Below are 23402 nucleotides of genomic sequence, written 5' to 3' on the forward strand. Positions count from 1 at the left end.
CTGCGAATGTTTTCCACTTCCTGCTCTTACTCTCCTTTCCCTGCCGTGAGCCCTGGGGGAGCTATACAGGACCTGTGGGGGGGGGGGGGGCGGGGAATTACTCACTCTGCAGTGTGAGTGTTAACCAGATCCTCTTCCTCCACCCCAGGGTGGTGGGAGGGAAGAAAGAGGCACACAGACAGAGGAAGCTAGCGCCAAGGGGCACCGCAGGCGTCACGGTGCGGGTGCTGTGGATGCCAAGGGAACAAGACCAGACTCTGCCCGGGGGGAGCAGACAGGTACACTCATGGGTTCGGCCTGGAGTAAGGCATGCCACCGCGGAGGCCGGACCCCCGGGGCAGCGGGCTTAGCGGTTCTCCTTACAGCAAAAAGGGTTACAGCCAATGGCTGAAACCAAGCTGCACCCTATGCGGGGAGGCCTTTACATATCAGCACCTGCGATTTTTACGGTTGGAATCCCTCCGTTACCAGTGTGCTGGGTTTGCTGGATCTGGCATCCAGTACAGGGCTCCATAAATATTGTTCAATGAGGACAGGGGAAAGGGAAAGTGGGATAGGAAGAAAGGAGGAAGGGTGATGAAAAGAAAAGGCAAAGGAAGAAAGGGGAGGGAGGGAGGAAAGGGAAAGGGAGAGGAAGGAGGAAAGAGAATGAGGCAGGATAGGGAGAAAGGAAGGAGAATATGCAGGGAAGGAAAGAAAAAGACAGAGAAACAGATGTGGAGGGAGGGAGAGAAAAAGACAAGAGGGACAGAACGGAGAGAGGTGGAGAGAGACAGTGAGGGAAGGAAGAGGGAGGAGCGAAAGAGAGAGGAGGGAGAGTGACAGAAGAAAGGGAGAATTCAGAGCAGTGGCCCCGCCTCCAGGTCGGACTCCGCCCCCCGGGCCCGGAGGCTGCAGCGCCCCCTCCAGCCGCCAGGGGCCGCCACGCGCAGCCGGCTGCTCCCAGCGTGCGCCGCGGGCCCTCTCTCCCGCCTCCGCGCTGGCCGCTCGCCGACCCGCCGCCGCTCTCGCGCTGCGGCCGCGTCTCGTTCGCTGCGTCTCCGTGAGGGGCCTCGCGCCGCCGGCGCCCGCCGTCCCCCTGCCTCGCGGCGCTGGGTCTCGCGGGCCCCGCTCCCGCCCTCCGCTCGCCTGGCCCGGACCGGAAGCGGCGGCGCACGGCCTGGGCCTGGCGCGGGGGGCGGGCACCGGGGCCCGGTCGGACATGGGCAAGAAGCACAAGAAGCACAAGTCGGACAAACACCTCTACGAGGGTGAGGAGAGGGCCGCGGGGGCCCGGGGGCGGGGGCCGGCGAGCCGTGGCCGCTCCAGCGGCTTTTCGAGCTTTCGACACCCCCCCCCCCCGCCTCGAGCGCCCGAGGCGGCCGGGCCGCGCCTCTCCCGGGCAGGCCCGGACCCGCGACGGGGGCGCGGCGCAGACCCCGACGGGCGGGGGCGGGGGCGGCCACGGGACCCCTGACCCCGGCGGGGCGCGGAGGGCGGCGTGAGACGGTCCCGAGAGGCCGGGCGGCGTTCGGGGCACCCACTCGGCGAGTGCCCGTCATTCAACAGGTGCTTCGGGGGCGCCCCCTGCGTGCCCAGCGCCGCCGGCCCCCCGCCTCCCCGCCCCGCGGCCCTGCACGGTGGACCAGCCCGCCGGGCCCTCCGTGAACCGGCCCCTCTCCTTCCCTTCCCCCCCCAGAGTATGTGGAGAAGCCCCTGAAGCTGGTCCTCAAGGTGGGCGGGAGCGAGGTCACCGAGCTCTCCACCGGCAGTTCGGGGCACGACTCCAGCCTCTTCGAAGACAAGAGCGAGCATGACAAGCACCGGGACCGAAAGCGGAAGAAGCGGAAGAAGGGCGAGAAGCAGGTCCCCGGGGAGGAGAAGGGCAGGAAACGCCGGCGCGTGAAGGTAAGTGCGGCCGCGCCCGCGCCGCTGGTGCCCGCACCGGTGGTGCCTCCTCCGGCTCCCGCCCCCAATGGAACCGGCTTCTCCGGGCCCTGGCCGCCTTTTTAAAGGCCGCCCTGTTGCGAGGAGGAGCAGGGCTGAGTGGGAACACCGGCCACCGGGTGCCTCGGCAGCTCCGTTTAATTCCCCTCCAGGTGCGCTCACACCCCAGCGGAGGGAGCGGCCCGGCCCACCTGGGCGGGCCTCCGGGGACCCAGGGGGGCGGAGACTCCTTTCGTAAGCGAATGGGATCCGCCCGGGTTCACACATTTTGTTCCTAGATAAAGGTACTCCCAATGCCACATACTGAACGGGCAGCTTCCACCCTTTAAAACTGCGTTTGTGCCCTGACCGGTGTGGCTCGGTGGATAGAGCGTTGGCCTGCGGACTGAAGTCCCGGGTTCGATTCCGGTCAAGGGCATGTACCTTGGTTGCGGGCACATCCCCAGTAGGAGGTGTGCAGGAGGCAGCTGATCGATGTTTCTCTCTCATCGATGTTTCTAAATCTCTCCCTCTCCCGTCCTCTCTGTAAAAAATCAATAAAATATATTTTTGAAAAATAAAAATAAAACTGCACTTGCTCTCAACTGTCGAAGAGAAAATTGGATCGAGATCTTCAAGGGATAGGACACCAGGAATGAAAATAAGCATTTTCTTAACCGTTGGTAGTTAATAGATGAAAAATAAGTCACGGCCACCTTGGTTTGCAAGCTGAGTAAAATCGTAATAACTTCCCTCCCCGGTACGCTCACCTCGTGTCACTGCAGCGTGTTCACTTCACCTGCTGTGTACTCGTAAATAAGCCACAAGGCAGCGGTCCATCTCCCTGGAGCAGGCATTGTGTTGTTTCTAATTTTTTTTACTGATTCAGCCAGGGCTGCAGTAAATACTCTTGTGGACAGTTGGCCCTTGAACACCACAGGGGTTAGGGGCGCTGACCCTCTCCCCCGCCCCCCTTGCAGTCGAAAATCTGCATGCAACTTGACTCCCCAGAAACTTAAGTTGTCCCCTGGTATCCAGGAGGGATTGGTTCCAGGACCCCCTAGGATACCAACTTCCAAAGATGCTCAGATCCCTGTATAAAATGTCATAGATCAACACATACGTTCGGCCCGCCCCATCTGGGCCTCCCGACAGGAGGTCGAAAACAGTAAGGCATTTACTGGAGAAACTCCACATAGGAGTGCACCCACTTCTGTGTTGCCAGGGTCGAGTGTACATTGTGAAAAGAAGTTTCCCCAGGGCAGTGGTCGGCAAACTCATCAGTCCACAGAGCCAAATACCAACAGTACAGCGATTGAAATTGCTTTTGAGAGCCAAATTTTTTAAACTTAAACTTCTTCTAACGCCACTTCTTCAAAATAGACTCGCCCAGGCCGTGGTATTTTGTGGAAGAGCCACACTCAAGGGGCCAAAGAGCCGCATGTGTCTCGCGAGCCGCAGTTTGCCGACCACGGGTCTAGGGACCTTGAGCTAATTCCTTGACATCTCAGGTTTATTCTGGGAGTTACCTGTGATACTCTTCACCCGTTTTCCGTTGGGTTCTTTGCCTTTTGTAGATGTTCCTTATGCAATCTTTCTGGTACTTCCAGTTGTTTGCGTTGCAAGTACTTTATCGCTGTTGATAGCTAGCCTTTTAGCTTTGTTTATGGGGAAGAACATTTTTTTCTACTCGAGTCATAAAGATTCTTTATCTGAGGTTTAAAGGTTTGCTTTGTACGTTTCAGTCTCCTATACCTGGGATTGACTTGTGTATGGTATGCGGTAGAGACCTGCATTCATTTGTCTTTTTCCATGCCGATAACGAGTTGTCCCAGCACTCACTCCCTGTTGTCTGTATTCCCAACGATGCCTCCTCTGTGGCACGCCCAGACTTGCTGTGTGTGTGGGTCTGTTTCTGGGCTCTGCAGTCTGTTCTCTTGGTCCGTTTGGCTATCCCTATGTCAGACCCACATTGTCTTAATTACTGTCACTTTATACAGATGCTGTGTGCCTGGTAAGACTCTCATTGTCACCTTTCTCAAAACTGTTCTGACTGTTCTTAATTTTGACCTGCAAGATAAGTTATACGATTGGCTTGTCAAATGTCATGAAAAAATCCCATCTTACAATTTTTATTGGCATTACATTTTATTTATAGATAACTCTGGAGAGAATCACGGGTCTAGTGTGAGCTCTTGCCCACTAACTCCTGTGCCCAGTTCATGAACATGGTATATTTCCTTTATCCAGGTCTTCCACAGTGTGCTTTCAGTAATATTTCATAATTTTTTCCAAAATGTATTAGGTATTTTTATTAGATTTATTCCTAGGTATGTTATCTTGCTTTTAGGAATAGTGTTATTTTCTAAATGGTTATTCTGGCCTATACTGTCAAATCACTTTTCTTCCCTTTGTGAACATGTTATTTTCTCCGTTTCCAGTAGATGGCAGTAAAATACATGAAGATTTTTTAAAAGAACTTTCAGTGGTGCCTTATTTTTTTTCCACTGAAAGTAAGATCATTTAGTTTAAAGGTATTCTGAAATATTTCTAAATTACCTCCCTTTGTTCTGTTCAGGAGGATAGAAAGAAGCGCGATCGCGACCGTGTGGAGAATGAGGCAGACAAGGACCTCCAGGGCCAGGCGCCTGTAAGATTAGACCTGCCTCCTGAGAAGCCTCTCTCCAGCTCTGTAGCCAAACAGGAAGGTCAGCACAACGGGGAACTGTCCTGAGTGGGGAGGCTGACACGGCCAGGGCAAGTCACTGGGTTTCCAGCTTTCAAGTTAAAGTTTAAACTCTTTTTAATGGAATTTTTAAGTTTTCTTATTTCTCTGATGCGTAAGAGCTTTAAACTAGCTTCAGTTTTGAAGTCATACTTATTTATAAGGTGAATGGAATTTCTGTGTGAGGTGTTCAGTGATGGATATGAATAAGTTATATAGAAAGGAAATAAGTTAAACAGTACTCCATAGAATCTTCCTTTTTAAAGTGCTCTTTTCCTTTCTTTGCTTTAGAAGTAGAACAGACGCCCCTTCAAGAAGCTTTGAATCAGCTGATGAGACAATTGCAGAGGTAAATGGGTTTTCCAGTCCTTTTGTAACATGGAAATTGAAAGGAGAAAGATAGTATCCAAAACACTTTTCTATTTTGATTATTTAAAGCCACATTTTGTGGCTTACATCCAAACGTACTTGATTTTAAAGTGGATGATAAATATTTTGCCTGGCAATAGAAGCCCTCCAAGAGGCTGGCTTTTAGATGTTCTCATTTAGTTTGTTTTAACTGGCAGCTTGAAGAGTGTTACGTAAGATTCTTAATGGCACATTTCTTTTTAATCTGAAGTAACTTCTGACGTTCAAGCTTTAAACCAGGAATAAACAACACAGATATTTCCACTTCGTTAATAGATAAAAATACCGTCTGTGTATTGGTGCAGCGCTTAGCACACTGTGAAAGTTCAGCAATTACTGAGTCTGGGACAGGAGGCAGAATACTATAAATAGGGTTTGTGACACTTTCAAATGCAGGAATTTGTTCTAAAAATTTCAGTATCTAGATTAAACCAATGTTAAGTTTGTAAAAGGGAAAAGAATAAGTCAGTCTTTATTAAAATATCTGGTGCCTGTCTTTACTCAGAATTTGAGCTTTTAGCTGAAAGACATGTCACTGGCAGAGGACTCCCAGGTGCAGGGCACGCATTCTAAGAATGCAGTTGATCAGTTTAGGAATGCCACTTCGGTCGGACCAAGTGGGCTCTCCAGTAAATGACTGATCTTCGGAGGCATACATGGTTTTCTCTGAAGAGGCCTCACAGATGGCTGTGTTGTTGTTCACAGTAACTGCGGTGGGCAGCCCCCATCGGCACGTGTGAGGCCCAGGCAGGATGCTTTTGCTTATTCTCGTGTTTTAGTCTAATTGCGTGGGCATTGTGCTGGGAAGAACAAAGGCAGATTCACATAGACCTGGTTCCGATTTTAACTCTCTTGTCAGACTTACGACCTAGAACAAATGATCTGAGCCCTGAGTCTCAGTCCTCATCTCTAAGTGAGGGTACCACTTCCTGGATGGCTCTGTGAGGGTTAGCTATAAAATACATCAAGTACCGGGCCTGGTACATGGTAAATACATTTTAACAGTCACTGCCATGGTTGGTTTTTAAGCCATTTTTTATTGTTATGATGATTTAGAATCAGAAAATTTTAGTATGCCAAATTTCCAGAGGAAAAAAATCACTCCCATGACTTAATTATATAAAACAATGGTTCTCAGCCCTGTTAGTCCAAATGCCAAATGCTTCCGTGCCAGTACCAGTACTCAACCCTAGAAATACCAATGCCTGGACCCACCCTCCTTCCTTAGGCGATTCTGATGCCGTGGGTCTGAGGTAAGCCTTCCCTGGCCCACTGGGGTTTTTACAAAGTTCTCCAGTAAGAGTTGAGAGCCTGTGATAGAAAACACTGTCTCAAGTTTAGGGTATTATGAGGGCTTTTTAATGTCATATTTTTAACACACTTTTACCTACACACACACACACACACACGATAGAAGTCAAAATACATATGCTCACAGGGATGTAATAATTGTGTGGCCCACCAAGAGTCCAAGCCAATAGTTAGAAACCATAGGGAAGACTGCACAGGTTTGCATTCACAGTTACTATTTTGGCCTTTTCCCCTGTGGTTGATAAAAATACAGAGTACTGATCTTCCAAAGACCAGGACACTGCTCAGTTAAGCTGGGTCTTCTGTTTCGTTTCATTTTTCCCTCTGTAGGAGGTACTACTGATTAATTTAACCTGCATATTTTAAAAGACTCTCTGTACAAGAGTTCAGTTATTTAAAACATCTTCACCTTGTTATTAAATAGTTAGTAGTCTTTACAATTATCCCTGTAGTTTTCAGTGGAAAGCATGTTGGCATACTACAGATTCCTTCTACATCTGAATGGTTTCCTCTGACTTCTGCTCTTAGACCAGTAGATATGTTTGTAGTAGAAGTAAAATTGCCTTTTTTATATCTTCACAGAAAAGACCCAAGTGCTTTCTTTTCATTTCCTGTGACTGATTTTATTGCTCCTGGCTACTCCATGATCATTAAGCACCCAATGGATTTTAGTACCATGAAAGAAAAGATCAAGAACAATGACTACCAGTCCATAGAAGAACTGAAGGTGACTAGAGCTGTTTGTGTTGTGATTGGACAGATAACAGCGATGATACAAAGTAACTTTATTTGCTTGGGAGTCAAGCTCTTGGGTCCTGTATATATAAGATCTTGGTAGAAACCTTCATGTCTGGTATTTAGAATCTTTCTAATTGAGCTTTTGCTTTGCAAAGAATTAAGTTTATTTTAAAATCCAAAAATCTTTCTATATTTTTGTCTTTGAAAACATTTTTGAGCTTGGAGGTTCAAAACCAGATGAAATAAGCCATCTGCTATCTTTTATTATTTGGGGGATTTTCATAAAATTTTGAATTTCATATATTCTACAGTGTATTTTCTCCGCCATTAAAATAAGATACTTGACTTTCAGTTTCAGATCAATGCAGGTAAGGTTGATGTTTTAATGAAATTGAATTAGAGTAGCGCTTTTCCTAGACATCGAAGGTGTGTGTGCCTGTCTTCTCACAGAGAGAGTGAAATGGGCTGGCCCAGAAATGCTGGTTGAATGAAGTCACTTGTTCTCTGAGACACTTTGGCACTATTTGTCGAGCGTATTTCCTTCAACTTTAAAAGGAAGGAAATTAAAAACTTGCAAGTAAAGAAGCTACAAGCCACCAACATGCCGTACATGCCTGGTGGCACAGTTGAAGTCTTCCCTGTCTTTACAGTCTTGGTATAGGTTGACTTGAGAGGTGATACTTCTCTTTTTCATCTTCCTCCGAAAAGGAACCACGTGTGTTTTACATCAGCTCTGTGCCAAAGCACCACAGACTAAACTGGTTTGGGTGTCTATTGTGCCTTTATTTTTTCTGCATAAGCTTCGTAGTGTGCATCTGCCCTAATCAGCTATAAAAGGGAAATCCGACAGTAAACTATATCTTTATTTGCTCTTTTTTTTTTTTATCCACGTCAGTCAGCTGAGAGGTATGAATAACACCAGCACTGAATTCTATCTTACTATCCATTTTGAATATATAGATAATACCCCACTACTCTGAAAACTGGGGTTACATTCTTGTGTCTTTAGAGAAATGGAAACTTTTCATCTGGTGAAAATTAGGCTGGAACTGTTTATTTCAGCATTTTTCCAACTTGATTATTGCTTAATGGAAAAAATCTTAACAGTTTTGTTTTTTCTTTTAGTGAACAGTTTTCCTCTCATCTTTGTCTTGTGATGACAGGAGAGAAAAGTGTGCCCCTAAGCGTTTTTGAGCAAAAGCCTTAGGCTTATCATAATTAAAATGAACAAGTGTTTTTAACTCTTTAGGGTTTTCTATATTACTTCGTGTGTGTTTGTTTTTTCAGCAACAAAAAGTAATACTTACTGGCTTATCCAGCTCATTAGGCTGTTGAGGACTTTTTTAATTACATGAGAAGTATGCGGAGGGGCCATTGCACAGAAGTCCAGGAAAGCCCGCCCAGCACCTGGCAGTTCTGCAGGCCCCTGGCATCCCCAGGTTGCCTGTGCTCAGGAGAATGCAGTGCCCTCTGGCAGTTACCAGGCCCCGTGCTCATTTAGCATGAATAATGGCCAGTGCGTGTTTCCCCTCACCAGCCTCTCCTTCCCCCAGGGAAATATCTAATAATTCTTAAGGGAATGGAAGCTTGCCAGAATATCTGTACCAGGGGTGCTTCACTTAGGGTCCTTTGGGTAGCCTTGGGGGGACCGGGAACCCGCTAAAATTACATGGGAAGGTCTGTTCTGGTGTGTGCATGCACACGCACAGGCTGGAGGGACGAGTGGGCCCGTGGCTTTCATCACATTCTTGGAGGCGCAGGGTCCAGCAAAAGCCTGGCTGGTTAGAGACTGGGCCAGGGCCGAGGTCCACATGGACTTCGTCTACTTCGAATTTAATACCAGTTTGTTAGGACCCTTGAATCAGTCCTCTCGTGACTGTTAAACAGTGCTCAGTGCCTCTGTGTGTTCCATTTGACTGTTCGCGGCTGTCATCACTTCATTAAATAGTGGGGTTCGAATGTTTTGATTTGGAGGAGTTTGTTAGGGGCATCAGATTCTTTTTCGTTTGATTTTTGTCAGTTTAGTTTAGTACGGGCTTGACATAATGGCTCACATTTATGTGATGTAAAAGTGCCCAGGAAACTGGGCTGTGGAATTGCTTCTCCGGGATGTCTGTGTACTTCGAAATTTAAACCGGAAATGTAATTTGGGGTCATTTGGCTCCTCCATTTACATGTTTCAGCTTTTTGAGGTTGTATGGTTTATTTCACATTGTCATGATTTTGCAACGTTCTGCAAATTATGTTTAGCTTATAATAGCATCCATATAGGTAAACGAAAATGTGTAAGCATTGTAACATTTTTGCTCAGTTAATTTGGATTTAGTAGGAAATAATGTGGTAATTTAGCCCTGTTCCCTGTTTTCAGTCAAGATCTGAAATAAAATATTTAACTCATAAATATATAGAAACTTAAGATTTTTTTAAACTAAGAATAACATTTCTAATTAGATTAACTACTCAGTTAAAATTATTCTATTAAATATATGCTAGAAATATTTTCTTCTATTTCTTTTTTGTTCAGTAAGATTAACATTTTTATCTTGATACATAAAATTTATATAGTTATGAAATGTTTCAAGAATTTGGAAAAGAATGTAGGATATTTAAATTAATTGAGTAGTATTTGTGAGTTTTAAAACTTAATAAATTGCTATTAATGTTCTTCAGTAAACATGAAAGAAGGGGACAGGATTTTTTTTTTTTTTAATTTTTCGAAGGCCTGTATGATTTCAAATCAAGAAAGAAGGGTACTTCGTTTTGTTTTAATGCATTTTCCCCCTTAATATTCTCTCTGCAGGATAACTTCAAACTTATGTGTACTAATGCTATGATTTACAACAAACCAGAGACCATTTATTATAAAGCTGCAAAGAAGCTATTACACTCAGGAATGAAAATCCTTAGCCAGGTAAGGAAAATTCTTTGCCATAAATAATAATTATTATGAAAGTGGTATTCTTTTGTTTTTTGTCATAGTAATACAGGTCCAATTCAGTACTGGTTTTATTGTTTAGGCAGATCATGTTTAAGTTGAGATATTCAATGAAAAATTCTGAATAATAGAGAAGAAAACGAAAGCGGAGGATTCTCGTTGGAACTGATACGAATAAATATTGGTGCTCACTTGTAATTACTTATACGAGGCTCTTGAGTGGATCCTCACCAGGTAGACTGTACTTGCTGCTTGAGAAACACCAGCCTGAAGTCCAGGAAGAGGCTGGTGGGTGAGGAGCCGGCAGGAGGCAGTGCTTCTCCCCGTGTAGGGCTGGGGTCCGACGGTGTGGCGCAGCACGGGAACTCCTGGGAGAGGAGAGACAAACGAGCACTAACTGGGAACTGTCTCACAGCCACCTCTGATGGGAGCGGCCGCTCCCGCGAGGGTCAGGCATTCGAGGTGGAGAAATGTGGGCAGGGGCCTCGGCACGCCCGCCAGCCGTGTGACGGAGACAGCGTAAGCACACAGACTCCCGAGAGGTGCTGCCGACAGTGGCAGGAAACGATGTGGGTGTCATCTGGGATGAGGGCTGGTGACAGAGGCTGAAGGGTAAACTGAGGCGATCGCTGTGGGAGAGACGGGAGCTCCCGGGACAAGTCACGTCTCGGAGGCTTGACTCACAGCTCTGAGTGGGATGGGAAATTGGCGCCTCCCACAGCAGGAGTGGGAGACGGGGCTAGTGTGAGCTCTTGGCCACTGACGCCTGGGCCTCAGGCAGGACATGAGCCCCTGGGCATCAGTGTCCTCATCTCCAGAGGCGGGTTTGACCTGTGCCTCCAAGGTCATCGCCCGCAGTGAATGCTGCTGCGAGAGGAGACCTGGCATGGGGAGGAGACGGACCAGGGAGAGCAGGAGAGGAGGGGTTTGCAGAGAAGAAATGTGGGTATGAGAGGGCAGGAAGGAGAAAGCCGGAGCTCGGAGCTGGAGCTCGGACCGGAGGCGTTCGGACAGTAGGAGTGAGTCATGGCCCCACGTGGTTTTTCAGCTTTGATGGCGCATCTGTGTCAGTTCCACGTTACAGAGCCACCGTGGTGTGCACATGTCTGAGTGTCTGTGCTGGGCTCTGAAAGGTTCTTGGATCCACTTCACAAGGGAAAGAGAAACATTGGGATTGACAATTAATTCTTGCACTCCTAATATTTAGACCTCCGTTCCCGTCCTCTCCTAAAGACTAGGAAACTGTGATGTAAGCCAGTTACCCATCTTTGGCAAAACTTGCAGAGGAAAGAGAATGTAAAGTGTTTATCCCAGTCTTGGCAGAAGGACTCAGAGGACAGAACCGAGCCATGTCCCAGGTTTAAAAACCCACGATGCTTGTTGTTACCCATTAGAAGGAAAAGTGCTTCTGTCAGTTGCAGCCTTTACTCCAAACTGTGCACATGAATTTCCAGGAGAAAGTACTTCACAGGGCTAGCATAGCCAAAGCAAGTTTATCCATGTTGATTCACCCCTATTGCCATCACTTACTGTCCGTAAATACGTAGTTAATATAGCATGCGAAAGATTCCAGTGTCCCCTGGAGCTTACTGGGGGTGAGGTGGTTGAAGGCACAGAAAATAAAGTTTCTTCTCCCTTTCCCTTTTCGCTGTTATCTTCCTTTTTCTCAGACCTCTTCCTGTTGAGGAGCCCTACCCATCCTGTGTTATAGCTTCCTGTTGACTTCTCTCCACCCCAGGTGGGAGGGGTCCTTACAGCAGTGATTTACGTGATTAAAGTTAGACCCAGCGAACTCCTCACGGCAGTGCTCCCAGGAGGGCCCCGCACACCTTCCGTGCACGGGGCCTGTTAAAAGATAGTGGCTTCCCGTGTTCGGTGCAAACAGGTGGGAGAGCAGCCAGCCATTGTTTTTTCGGTTCCAATTCTGAGGATGAGGAGACGTTATCTCTATAAGGAATGGGCATGCGTAGAATAACTTGGTCACCTAAATAAACAGAGAGGCCGCCTACAGCACAAACAGTACTAGTGCAGCACAATAGGTCACACCGATCAGGGCCCGTCCTGGCTCCGTCACCGCGCGGCCGTGTGACCTGTTCCTCTAGATAACACACTGACGAGGCTTTTATTTTCTCCTCCATTCACATCTGTGTCTGCAGAACAATACGTTAGGTGAGTAGTTTTAAGATGACTTTATTTAAAATAAAGTTCTGTAAATACAGCAGATCGCTTTCCTGAGGCTTTCCCAGGCTGCACCTCTGGTACAGGCACGGGCAGCAGGAGGCCCGGTCTCGTCACTGGTTCTGTGACCTTAGATGAGTCACTTAGTGTGTCTGGACTTCATTATTCTTACTTGAATGACCTCTGGTCCTTTCTAGTTCCTATTTTTCTGTAAAGCCTTCCCTGCCGTTGCTGTGCGTCCCCAAGGAGACCGCCCTCCATATTTCATCCAGGGACAAGGCTTAGAGTTCAAAGGCAGAGGCATCACTAGGAACAGATCTTCCAGAAGCCTCTGGCCCCTAACCACAGCAAAAACTTGACAGCTTATCAGCGCGGTGGAAGACTAAGCATGTTGAACGCGGTAGAAACAAGATTTCCTTGGTGGGAGGAACGTTCGCGCTCCGTGCAGGCAGCTGTGCTGGCCCCTCGTTCCCAGGCAGGCTGTTTTCCAGGGTCGCTAGGACCGTCCTGAGTGCCACAGTCCTCGGAGACTGTCTGTGTTCACGGGCTGTAGGTCTTAATGCCTGCTCATTCTTAAACTTCAGGTGATAAGCCATTCTGTTCAATATAAAATGTTAACATGCTGTGAAACCCAATTCCGCTTTTTAAATTCCGTACTGCAGAGAAAAGTCTTCATCCGGGTGTCCTCTCTGTGAACTATTTGATGATGCAGTAAAGTTACAAAGCATTCTCTTAGGTTGGAAGTGAAGTCGTCTGAATGGAAGGATAGACTGTTGTCCTGGGTCCTGAGTCTAATACTCCTGGTGCAGTTACATTGAGCGCTCGTCTCCCCAGGTCAATCACAAGATAAACGCAAGCTCTTGTGAGAAACAGAATGCGTTACTTTAAAGGTTAGTGACAGACATGCACTAAGAGTGCTCTTGAATGTCTTCAGGAGCGAATCCAGAGCCTGAAGCAGAGCATAGACTTCATGGCCGACTTGCAGAAGAGTCGGAAGCAGAAGGACAGGGCAGACCCCTCGCAGAGCGGGGAGGACAGCGGCCGCTGGCCGGCGGAGAGGGAGGACGCGGGCGAGACGGAAGCACAAGCCTTCAGGAGTCCCCACAAGGAAAACAAGAAGTAAGGAGCCTTGCAGGGTCTCGGTTAAGCGGTCTGTTCAGGCTGGGGAGGGGCGTGCTGCCTGGGGAGCCAGGCCCCGGTGCCTGTGGGCGGCTGGTTTGGGCATGGAAGTCCATCTGGAGGAGGGTTACCTTCGTCTCCTACAGGCGCCGTGTGGAATCGCCCCGCACAGTTCGGAAAACAGCCCTGAGCGCGTCTTCTTACGAGAGTGGTTTTAAAGCCAGCGAGTTCTCCTTAGGGACTCGCTGTCCGTGCCTTTACTTAAGTAGGACTGTTTGTGGAGGGAAAGGTATTCATTGCTGTGTTCCATAAGGGAGTGGAGACAGTGGTTAAGCTCAGCACAGCTTAGCCGAAGCTGCTTCCGGAAGAGGCGGCTGTCGCGTGGACGTGAACGTGTTCACCAGGCGCCACCCGAGGAGCAGTGACTCCGCGGGGCCGCGCGGGCAGCAGCGGCAGGCCTGCCCCACCCAGCCCCTCACGGTCCACCCTGGAAGAGGGTTTTCATTAGTAGTTGGGATTTCTGCTGTCACAATGCAAAGAAAGTAAACTTTATGACAAGTTTTCGTTCTGTTTCTACGATTTATAATTTTAAATGTTATGCAAAGTCAAACTTTAAAAAAAATTTTTTCTCTCCCTTCAAAATATATTCTTGGTAGATTCTGTTTTTTGTGAGTGTGCTGAGGAAAGTGTTTAAGGCAGATAACACTGGGCCCAAAGGGAGGGAGCTGGCCCAGGTCTGGGGCTGCCTTTCCTGCACACACACAGCCTTCCCGGCATTAATTAGGGAACAGCGCATCTCCACCTGCCTCCATATTTGAAACTCCCTTTGATGTTTTCACCTTACCTTCTTTCTTACTTACATTCATGTGTTTTCAGGAAAGACAAAGATACGCTGGACGATAAAGTGAAGAGCCACATTTTAGAGAGAGAGCAGGAGCAGATCGACCGCATCGTGCGGGAGTCCGGGGGGAAGCTGACCCGGCGGCTGGTGAACAGTCAGGTGACGAGCTGACCCCTCCTTGGAGCCGCTGACCCGGTGGTCTGAGCGTGTGTTTAAGTCCCGTGTACTTTCAGTCCCCATCTGCCCCAGGCCCCCAGCACCACACTCAGACCTGAGAAGTCGTGGCTGTTTGTCAGTTACCTGATTAACCTTACCCTCTTCTACTGGTTGTAACGAGTTCTAAAATCGGGAAATGAGCCACTACTCATGTTTACGAAAACACTGTGGCCTTTTGAAATGGTATTGGGTGGCGCGTTGGTTTTAAACCACATGGATTCACATATGACTTTGGGAGGTCACCCCCTCTCCTGGTCTTCAGTGTCCTCCGTTTAGGCAGAGGAGGCAGAACCAGGTGGCCTTAAGGACCCTTTCACAGAGCCTTGCACAGCCTGCGATTTCTCGAACCATCCTTAGTTTAGCCGTCCGCACCTGTGCACAGGAGGCGGGTGCAAGTCGGGATCTGCGTGTCATGTGATAGCTACCTGTAATGGTGATACAGGAAGGCTGCCTGGTGTGATACATATATGACACACACAAAACCGCTTATGCCGTGTGAATCCTTTGGGTCATTACAGTGTGAATTTGAAAGAAGAAAGCCAGATGGGACGACGACGCTGGGACTGCTGCACCCTGTGGACCCCGTCGTAGGAGGTGGGTTCACAGGATCAGACCCACAGAGCTGCTGTGGGCGGAGAGCAGGGACCTAGGCCTGAAGAGGGACCGGCCTGGCGTATCATTGTCTCCAGTGAACTGGCTAGACCGGTGCTTCCTGTTAACAGCTGGCCCCCTTTCTCCTCATCCCAAAATGTTACCCAGATCAAGTTTTCTTTAACCCAGCAAGTCGGAGGGCGTCACACCCACCTTTAACACAGGCAAAACACGAGGCAGTCACTTCTAGCCCTGCTTTGTAGCGTGGTCTGGAGCTCAGTGACTTCTCCGGGCATCTCAGAACCCTCGATTCTGACATCATAACTCCGCTGTTTCAGTGAAGAGAGAGTGCGGGCCGTGCTGTGCCGTCCGCGTGACGGGCTAGGGCAGACCGTCGGCTTGCCCTGGGCCCGTGGGAATTATAAAGGTCGAGAACCCCTGTTTCATAACTTCAGTCTTATTTTATTTTCTCAGATATTTTATTGGAAATCATACAGGGAATATAGGAACCGTATAGGAAATGGGATGTAAAAATATTAATCTTGTCATTCATCTGAGGGGAAGTATGTGCTGCAATATGCAGTTGTTCGTTTACTTTATAAACACCGTTTTCATGCTGCCTCCAGGAGAGGTCCCTGGGGATCCCGAAATGAATACAACAGAATTCCTGTATTCAGGAAAGGTCGCTACCGCTGCTTTTCCACTGTGGGCGGCACTGTCAGGAGCTGGGGTGGCCGGCGGGTATTGGGGAACCGAAGGAAAGGTCGCTACCGCTGCTTTTCCACTGTGGGCGGCACTGTCAGGAGCTGGGGTGGCCGGCGGGTATTGGGGAACCGAAGGAAAGGTCGCTACCGCTGCTTTTCCACTATGGGCGGCACTGTCAGGAGCTGGGGTGGCCGGCGGGTATTGGGGAACCGAAGGAGAGACCAGGCTCTTCGCTCGGCTCCGTGGGGTGCGGAGAGGCGGGCGCCAGCCATTTACACGTGGAGGTGGCGCTTGTCCCCACGCTGTGCCGGCTCGGAGCAGGGGCTGCCTCCTAGGGCCTTGGGGTCAGAGGGGGCTTCCTTCGCCAGGGGTGTTTAGTTTGGTCCCAAGAAGGTGAGGGAGGGGGGAGCACCGGTGAGACCCCTAAGGCAGGGAGGAGCGGGGGCACCTGAAGTCAGACAGGGCGCGCCCGTTTCCATCGCGTACTTTGCTGTGGAGGCCCCAGGAGCCCGTCCCTCAGAGGGGAGACCTGGGGCTGCGTTTTCGAAGCCAAACTCATCTCCCTCCAGGTGAAGGTTTTGTGGGAGGAGTGTACAGGGTCTTGGTCCAAAGCAGCTGCTCCTCGGTCGAGAACGTTGCTCTTTGCGTACAGCCGTGGTGAAACGGGCACTAGGAGGTGCAGTTAACGATGGAGGCCGCAGTGAGACCTGCCCCTCCTGTCTCTGTAGCCAGGGGTCTGGTCTCCCCGTCAGGGCCCCGGTTTCCAGCCCGTCGATACCGCAACGTGGCCAGAGCTGGCGGCTCCTTGCGCCCACTCCCTGGTGTAGATGGAAGATGCCCGTTTGCTTCTCCCTTTCATCTTCCTGTGGGGGTGCCGGTACCCCGGAGGGCACCAACGCGGGGCCGCCTCCTGAGGAGGAGAGGAGATGTGCTGTGGACTGAAGTTTCTCACGGCACCTTGTTTATCACCGATCGGCTGCGCAGGACCCGCTGCTGCAGGGCCGTCCCGGTACAAAATCCAGGACTCTAGGCCAGGAGAGCGCACCGGTCCCTGGGCGCGGCCTTCCCCAGCACCACCTGCTCAGCCCTCGGCTCAGTTCGGGTCCCGTGTCCTGGGCCTTGCTCCTGGCTTACGGAGGCCGCGTCTGCAGGCTGGTCCCCGCTGTCTGTATTCCTTCTGGGTTGCTTGCTTCCATCGTAACCTTAAAAGGCCCAACTTCTCCATCTTTCTTTAAAGCAACACGCCACACGACTGCATAGAATTCCAGGAAGCTGTTGGGCGTGCTGAGGACCAGGTTTGGGTCCTGGCCCCATGCCTGCCTTTCTAAGCTCAGGTTTTATGTTAAAATTGGAGATAGGGAGGGCTCCCCATCTTCTCACGGTCACGTAGATGGCGTGAAGCTGTGTGCCAGTGCTGCGCGGAGTGCCACTCGGCTCGCCGCCTCCACAGCACCCGCCTCACCATGCCCGCCTTCTGTTTCAGAGCCCGGCTACTGCCCCGTGAGGCTGGGCATGACCACTGGGCGCCTTCAGTCTGGAGTGAACACTCTGCAGGGCTTCAAGGAGGATAAAAGGAACAGAGTAGCTCCGGGTAAGGCGCCCCTCGGGACAGTCATCCTTCGTGGCTTTGTTCGCGCACCCTTTGCTGGCATTTTTGCAACTTTAATTAGTTGCTAACTTCAGAAGAGACGGAGACATCATGTATTAGTATTCAAAATGAGGTTTATTTATTTGCTCTCCCCTTTGTGGGGGAAATTCACTTGAGTTGCTGCTTCATAAGCATCTGTCTGGGAAAATGTCTGCCTTAGGCTTGTGGACCAGTCGGTGAGGCAGGAAAGGTAGAGGGGAGTGGTGCCCGCTAAAGCAGGCACAGCCCGCCACCAGGCCCCAGGCGCTGAGCTCTCCCCTTCCCGCAGTGCTCTACCTGAACTACGGGCCGTACAGCTCCTACGCACCGCACTACGACTCCACGTTTGCCAACGTCAGCAAGGACGATTCCGATTTAATCTACGCCACCTACGGGGAGGACGACGGGGACGTTCCCAGCGACTTCAGGCGAGTCACCAGCTCGGTATTCTGAATGCCACGTTTTTCTAGCACTGATCTGCAGGGCGGGGTCCAGACTTGAGTTGTGACTGAGAGGCTCATACATTGGAAGTCATGAGGGATGCATTCACCCCGGGGGGGCGTGAGGGAGGGGCACGGAGCGCACCGCAGAGCCGGGGCTTCCATCACTGAGCTGGGATTTTTCCCAGTCTCCCCAGCATTTCATTGCACTTCACTGTGTTAGCGAGTGTTGCCTTCTGTCACGATGGCAGATGCTCGCTGGTGCACATGTAGACACAGCGTGGACCGGGGGGTGAGCTTGGCATCGCGGTGTGAGTGAAGGGCGCCTGTGGGAACAGCTGGCTGTGACGGGAAGACGGAGCCAGAGGAGACGGTTCTATGGCAGTGACTGTCCCAACGTGCTCTCTTTCAGCATCCACGAGTTCTTGGCCACGTGCCAAGATTACCCATACGTCATGGCAGATAGTTTACTGGACGTTCTGACTAAAGGAGGGCATTCGAGAACCCTGCAGGAGTCGGAGACGGTAAGAATGCCTCCAGAGAAGCAGGGTGATCTGTCACTGGTCCGGCATTAGTCATGCGGTGTTATGAAACCACGGGCTTAACCGTGTGACAGCTGAGCTCCACTCCCTGGGAGGACGGCCGGCCGGGTGGGGACCACGGGCGGAGGACAGTGGACGGAAACGGTAGTGCAGGCTCCCGGTCCGAGGCAGAGGCCTGGCCTGCGCCCGCGCCCGCAGGGTGAGAAGTGGGTTCACAGCTGAGCGGCCGCCGGTGCCGTGCACCTGACAGAGGGAAGCCTGCTCGCTGGCTGGAAACACTGGCTGAAATGAGAGAGAGAGAATGCCCTCCTCCTCCCTCTCCTCCTCCTCCTCCTCCTCAGTGAGCGAGCTGGGGAGCCGCCAGCAGCGGAGGAGGCCGCTCCTGGTTGCCGTCTCTCATTAACGCCTGTAAGCTGTCCGCAGGGCAGCTGGACAGAGTTCATGAGCTGGGACAGCTCAGCGACCTGGCTCAGATCAGAACCAGCAGCGCACCTTCTGGGGCCGAGCTGAGCTGGTCCCCGATGCCCTTCCTGTCGGTGAACAGCCTTGAACTAAAATCAAATGGCCCTCCCCTGGCCGATGGGCAGAGTGTCCACTTACAGTTCCTCTGCTCTTTGATCCAACAGTTACTATTCTCAGAATTTATTCTAGAAAATAAGGAAAAGGCTGTATATAAAGACACATTGTTCATAATTTTTAAAAATTGGAATCGGTTAAATAAATCACCACCTTCCAGGAAGGTGACCTCGTTACTGGTTGGAGTCCTGAAGCGCTTGTCTGTCTCTGCGTCCTCTCCGAGGACGGGCTGTGCAGCGGGCAGGGTCTCGAGCTGTATTCACAGCAGCTTCTGTCTGAGAAGCGCCTGCTACGTGGGACGGCCCTGGCGCCCCTAATTTCCCCCTACGGACTGACCGCTGGGGAAACAGACACTTAGACGCCTGTGCTGTTCACCACACGCCTTGGGCACAGGCATAGCTTTTGGATCAGGCACAGAATTACCCGTCGCAGAGTCACTAGTGGGGGTGCTCTTGACTCACAAGATACTGCAAAATGCCAGTAATTCTCTCTCATTCATTTTATTCCCCAAATCCACATCCTTCCGTTTTCCTGTGTGTGTGACACTTGCCTTTGCCTGTACCTTGGAATAGACTGTTGTCTGTCTCTCTCCTACAGTCATCACCTGAAGAGGAAGGCCAGAGCAGGACCCTGAGCGCAGCCAAGGAGATAGAGGTGATTCTGTTCTTTATAAAAGATGTTTAAACGGAGACCAAGCTGAAAGACCTACATGACAAAGCTCTGTTTGTAAAGAAAGGTGCAAGCAAGCCCTTTCACCGCGGGGACACACCTGCAGGCGGGAGATCGAGTAGGACAGATGCGGATGCGGGTGGTGTGTGCACGTGTCCTTCCAGGGGCAGGAGCCCAGCGAGGCCGCGTGTAAGAAAGAAGTGTTAGGAGTGGGAAAGCAGTAAGGACACTGAGGGGGCTGTGAGGGCCACCCCGGAGCTGACAGCTTTCCCCCATACCCCAGCCCGGGTGGCGGTGGAGAGAGCAGGTGCTCGGGGGGTTGAGCTTGGAGTGCGACACCACAGCCTAACGGTACCCATCAGCCTTGGCCACGTGTTCCTAAATAGCAGCGTTGAGGTTGTAGAAAGTGGGGCTTGTGGTCCAGAATTAAACGCCGCCCCGTTTTGGATTGTGTCTCCATGCAATGCTGGCCCCTGGCTGCGGGGCCTGGAGGAGACCAGGAAGCGCCTTATATACAAGAGCTCTTGCGGGCGCGCAGGGCGGACCGGGCTGGCGTGGCTCTTGTCTTCACCACGTCGCAGTCCCAGGCAGTTGTCCCTTTCACGCTCTGCGTGGCTGGCACGTGAGACAAGTGATGCAGGTGGTGCAAGACACTCCCTCGCCTTCCCGCGCAGCGTGGGCGCGTGGACGCTTTTTTGCCGGACTTGGCAACGGCGTTTCTGTAGGGTCAGACGGTAGCTGCGAAGTGCGCAGGTGGAATAACGGGGCTGCAGGCACAGGCCACCTTCCCGGCTTCTCATCCCAGCCCTGTGGGGCCTAGCACGCTCCAATGAGTCCTCTCTTCCCTCGCGGCAGGTCACCGACGTGGAGCCCGCGGGGCGGCTGGGCTCCGGCAGTCAGGACAGGCTCGCGGCCCTGGAAGCAGTGGCAAACTTGGGCGCTCCGGTCGAAGTGTTCGACTCTGAAGGTGAATGTCTCAGGGGGGTGATGGGAGCGCTCCTGGCGCGGCACTGAAGACTGGCTGCCCCGCGGTGCCGCTAACGAGCCACCCACACTGGGCAGGCTTCAGGACAGCACTTGGTGGTGGGGGTCTGGTTTGAGGAGATCTGTCAGTACACCCCAGAGCCTCGGAGCGCGCGGCTCCGTTTCCCGCTCAAGGTGGAACCCCGGGTGGCCTCTGCAGGGTGTGCTGTCCCCACAGAGGCCGAAGTGTTCCAGAGGAAGCTGGACGAGACCACCCGGCTGCTCCGGGAGCTGCAGGAGGCCCAGAACGAGCGCCTGAGCACCAGGCCCCCGCCCAACACCATCTGCCTCCTGGGCCCCTCGTACCGGGAGCTGCACCTCGGTAGGTCCCCCGGCGGGAGGGGGCTCCAGGGACACGTCGTCTTGGCGTGTGTACACTTGTTCTTTAAAGAAACCCCATTCCAGTACCTCGAACTGTTCTCAGTTTGTTTGTTTTTCTAGCTGAACAGGTGACCAATAACCTTAAAGAACTTGCACAGCAAGTAACTCCCGGCGACGTCGTCAGCACGTACGGGGTTCGGAAAGCGATGGGCATCTCCGTGCCCCGCCCCGGTGCAGGAAGCAGCCTGGTGGACCTAACAGAAGGTGCGTGCCACGTCAGGAGGGCGGGGCCGTGACAGGTGCTCCCTCGGCGAGTTGCTCGTGTGTAAAGTCCTTGCACTTCTCTCCACTTTGCAAGTTGAAGGCTCAGTGCATTTGCAGGAAGAGCTCAGTGATCGCCTAATAATGCGGTCTCCCCGGTGCCCCTGGGAGGGGTGCCAGCGCCTCTGGACACTACCTTACCGTCACGTTCCTTTTTGCATCAGAAAGGGGAAATATGCTAAATTAAGTGGGTTTTTTCTTTCAGATTTTGAAGAAGCTAAAAAGACGGATGTTGCTGAGTGTGGCCCTGATGCGAGTTGAAGCTGACCAGTATTTGATTATATATTATGTACATATTTTTTGATTCTTAATTTGGAAATGCTTTTCAGAAGATATTAAATATTTGTAAATTGTGTTTTTAATTAAACTTTGGAACAATTAATTTAACGTTCCAGAGACTGGCCTTCTGTCGGGTAAGAGCTGACCCTGGGACTATGAACTGGACGGTGCAGGTCAGCTCAGTGATCCCTGGCCTTTCTGATAATGTGTGGGAGAAAACAGCCTCTTTCCTGACCATCCGTTAAAGGAAACACGTCCTCCAAACACTTCCAGGCCCTCAGTTCCACGGTCCCTGTCAAAGAAACCAGAACCAGATGGTTCCTACCTTCTCAGGTTGCACCTGACGATTTGAAGGGGCCTGTGAGGAAGGCATATGGCTCTGGCCTGTTGCCAGCGGAGCTTTGGAAAGTGGGTGGAGCCAACTGGGCAGAGTCCTCGGGAGACTGGAGTGCGGCTGCTCCTGCCCCGGTGCTGCAGGCAGCCGTGAGCCTGACCCGGAGCCCTGCCTTAGCTAAGATCATTCCTGAGGCCAAGCAAGCGTCTAAGTCAGGGCATGCAGGCTTTCCGTACTGGTCATTTAATACATGGAAGGCTAAGCATGTAGCAGCACAGGTACTTTATAAACATGAACGTAACGTTCCAAAACGAACACTACAGCTCTATACGTACTCAGTGCACAGAACGCCCCCCTTTGTGCATGTTTCCGCACGTTGACCTGCTGTACACACCCCTGCAGTGGGTGAGGGCCTTCCTCCCATTAGGGAGTTTTCTCACCCTAACCTCGGGGGTGGGGGGTCCCTAGTCAGTGTTAGAAAAGAGACTTGTCCTGTCACAAACAAAGTGGCACGTGGGAAGGAGTGATGTCATTAGAAAACATTTATAAAACAACTGCAAGTGGCTGTCATGGTCAGTTACACACTCCGATCTGAACATGGAAAGCCCATCTCCTCCGGGCACAGCGCTTTAGTTGTAAACACACACACGTACATTCACGGTAACCAGTATTCTCTAAGCTCCTGCGGCCTAATGTTCACGCTGCTCTCTCAGGATCGGCTAAGCACAGGACTTACCTGAAACCAGCCCTTCCTGTGAAGAACTGCTGGGTAAACGGCCGTTGAAGCCTTACTCCCTTCCCAGCATTGCTGCCATGCAATGCCTTGTCGTTTACTCAGACCGTCCCCGTTACATGCAACTCATCCGCGCGCCCACCAGCACCCTGTGCAAGGTGCCCTGCCTGCAACCTTGTATCCTCTTCCTGCAGTCTCTCTGCACAGTTCTCCAATCCCAGGGGCTCCATGGGTGACTAGCTGAGAGCCTGCAGTAGTGAATCGCCTGCATTAGATCCGGGGTCCCTGTGGTAGTGACGTCACCTGCATTAGATCCGGGGGTCCCTGTGGTAGTGACGTCACCTGCATTAGATCCGGGGGTCCCTGTGGTAGTGACGTCACCTGCATTAGATCCGGGGGTCCCTGCAGCAGTGAATCGCCTGCATTAGATCCGGGGGTCCCTGTGGTAGTGACGTCACCTGCATTAGATCCAGGGGTCCCTGTGGTAGTGACGTCACCTGCATTAGATCCGGGAGTCCCTGCGGTAGTGACGTCACCTGCATTAGATCCGGGGGTCCCTGTGGTAGTGACGTCACCTGCATTAGATCCAGGGGTCCCTGCAGCAGTGAATCGCCTGCATTAGATCCGGGGGTCCCTACAGTAGCCAATCGCCTGCATCAGGTCCAGCGGCTCTGCTCAGGTGGCAGTGCAGAATGAGGAGCGGCAGGCTGGTTCTCGCCCCGTGGAGCCTGGCTGGACTCAGGGTTCTGTGCGAGTCGAAGCTCTAGGTGCCTTTTGCACTTGCCCTGGTTCATTCGGTCAGAACAAGAACATCTCCGCAACCAGGTCAGGGACCTCTCCACGTGCCCTGGCTGGAGTGAAGCTC

At 51.3% G+C, this 23402-nt stretch overlaps 1 protein-coding gene across 2 annotated transcripts; it reads left to right on the forward strand.

The window, feature by feature from the left end:
* Positions 1 to 971: 971 nt before the first annotated feature.
* BRD7 (bromodomain containing 7) lies at positions 972 to 21984 on the forward strand. Of its 2 annotated transcripts, none has more exons than XM_080645174.1 (17): positions 972 to 1250; positions 1679 to 1887; positions 4484 to 4613; positions 4922 to 4979; positions 6932 to 7076; positions 9888 to 9998; positions 13135 to 13319; positions 14196 to 14319; positions 14895 to 14970; positions 17156 to 17263; positions 17589 to 17727; positions 18152 to 18263; positions 19455 to 19511; positions 20382 to 20493; positions 20710 to 20871; positions 20991 to 21134; positions 21397 to 21984. In XM_080645174.1, exons 1-17 carry the CDS (start codon positions 1202 to 1204, stop codon positions 21450 to 21452), a joined length of 1977 nt encoding a protein of 658 aa, XP_080501300.1. In that variant the 5' UTR covers positions 972 to 1201; the 3' UTR covers positions 21453 to 21984. The 2 variants fall into 2 exon arrangements, with proteins under 2 accessions (XP_080501300.1, XP_080501301.1); XM_080645175.1 differs by having other exon boundaries at positions 20728 to 20871.
* Positions 21985 to 23402: the final 1418 nt, after the last annotated feature.

Source organism: Plecotus auritus (genome assembly GCF_963455305.1).
Source record: "Plecotus auritus genome assembly, chromosome: 10".
Classification (NCBI taxonomy): Eukaryota; Metazoa; Chordata; class Mammalia; order Chiroptera; family Vespertilionidae; genus Plecotus; species Plecotus auritus.

Excerpts from the sequence above, each read along its gene's own strand:
- BRD7 (XM_080645174.1), top strand. The coding sequence starts at position 1,202 with ATGGGCAAGAAGCACAAGAAGCACAAGTCGGACAAACACCTCTACGAG. Across the intron at positions 4,614-4,921 it reads CTCTGTAGCCAAACAGGAAG|AAGTAGAACAGACGCCCCTT; the intron begins GTCAGCACAACG and ends TCTTTGCTTTAG. Across the intron at positions 14,971-17,155 it reads TGTGGACCCCGTCGTAGGAG|AGCCCGGCTACTGCCCCGTG; the intron begins GTGGGTTCACAG and ends CTTCTGTTTCAG.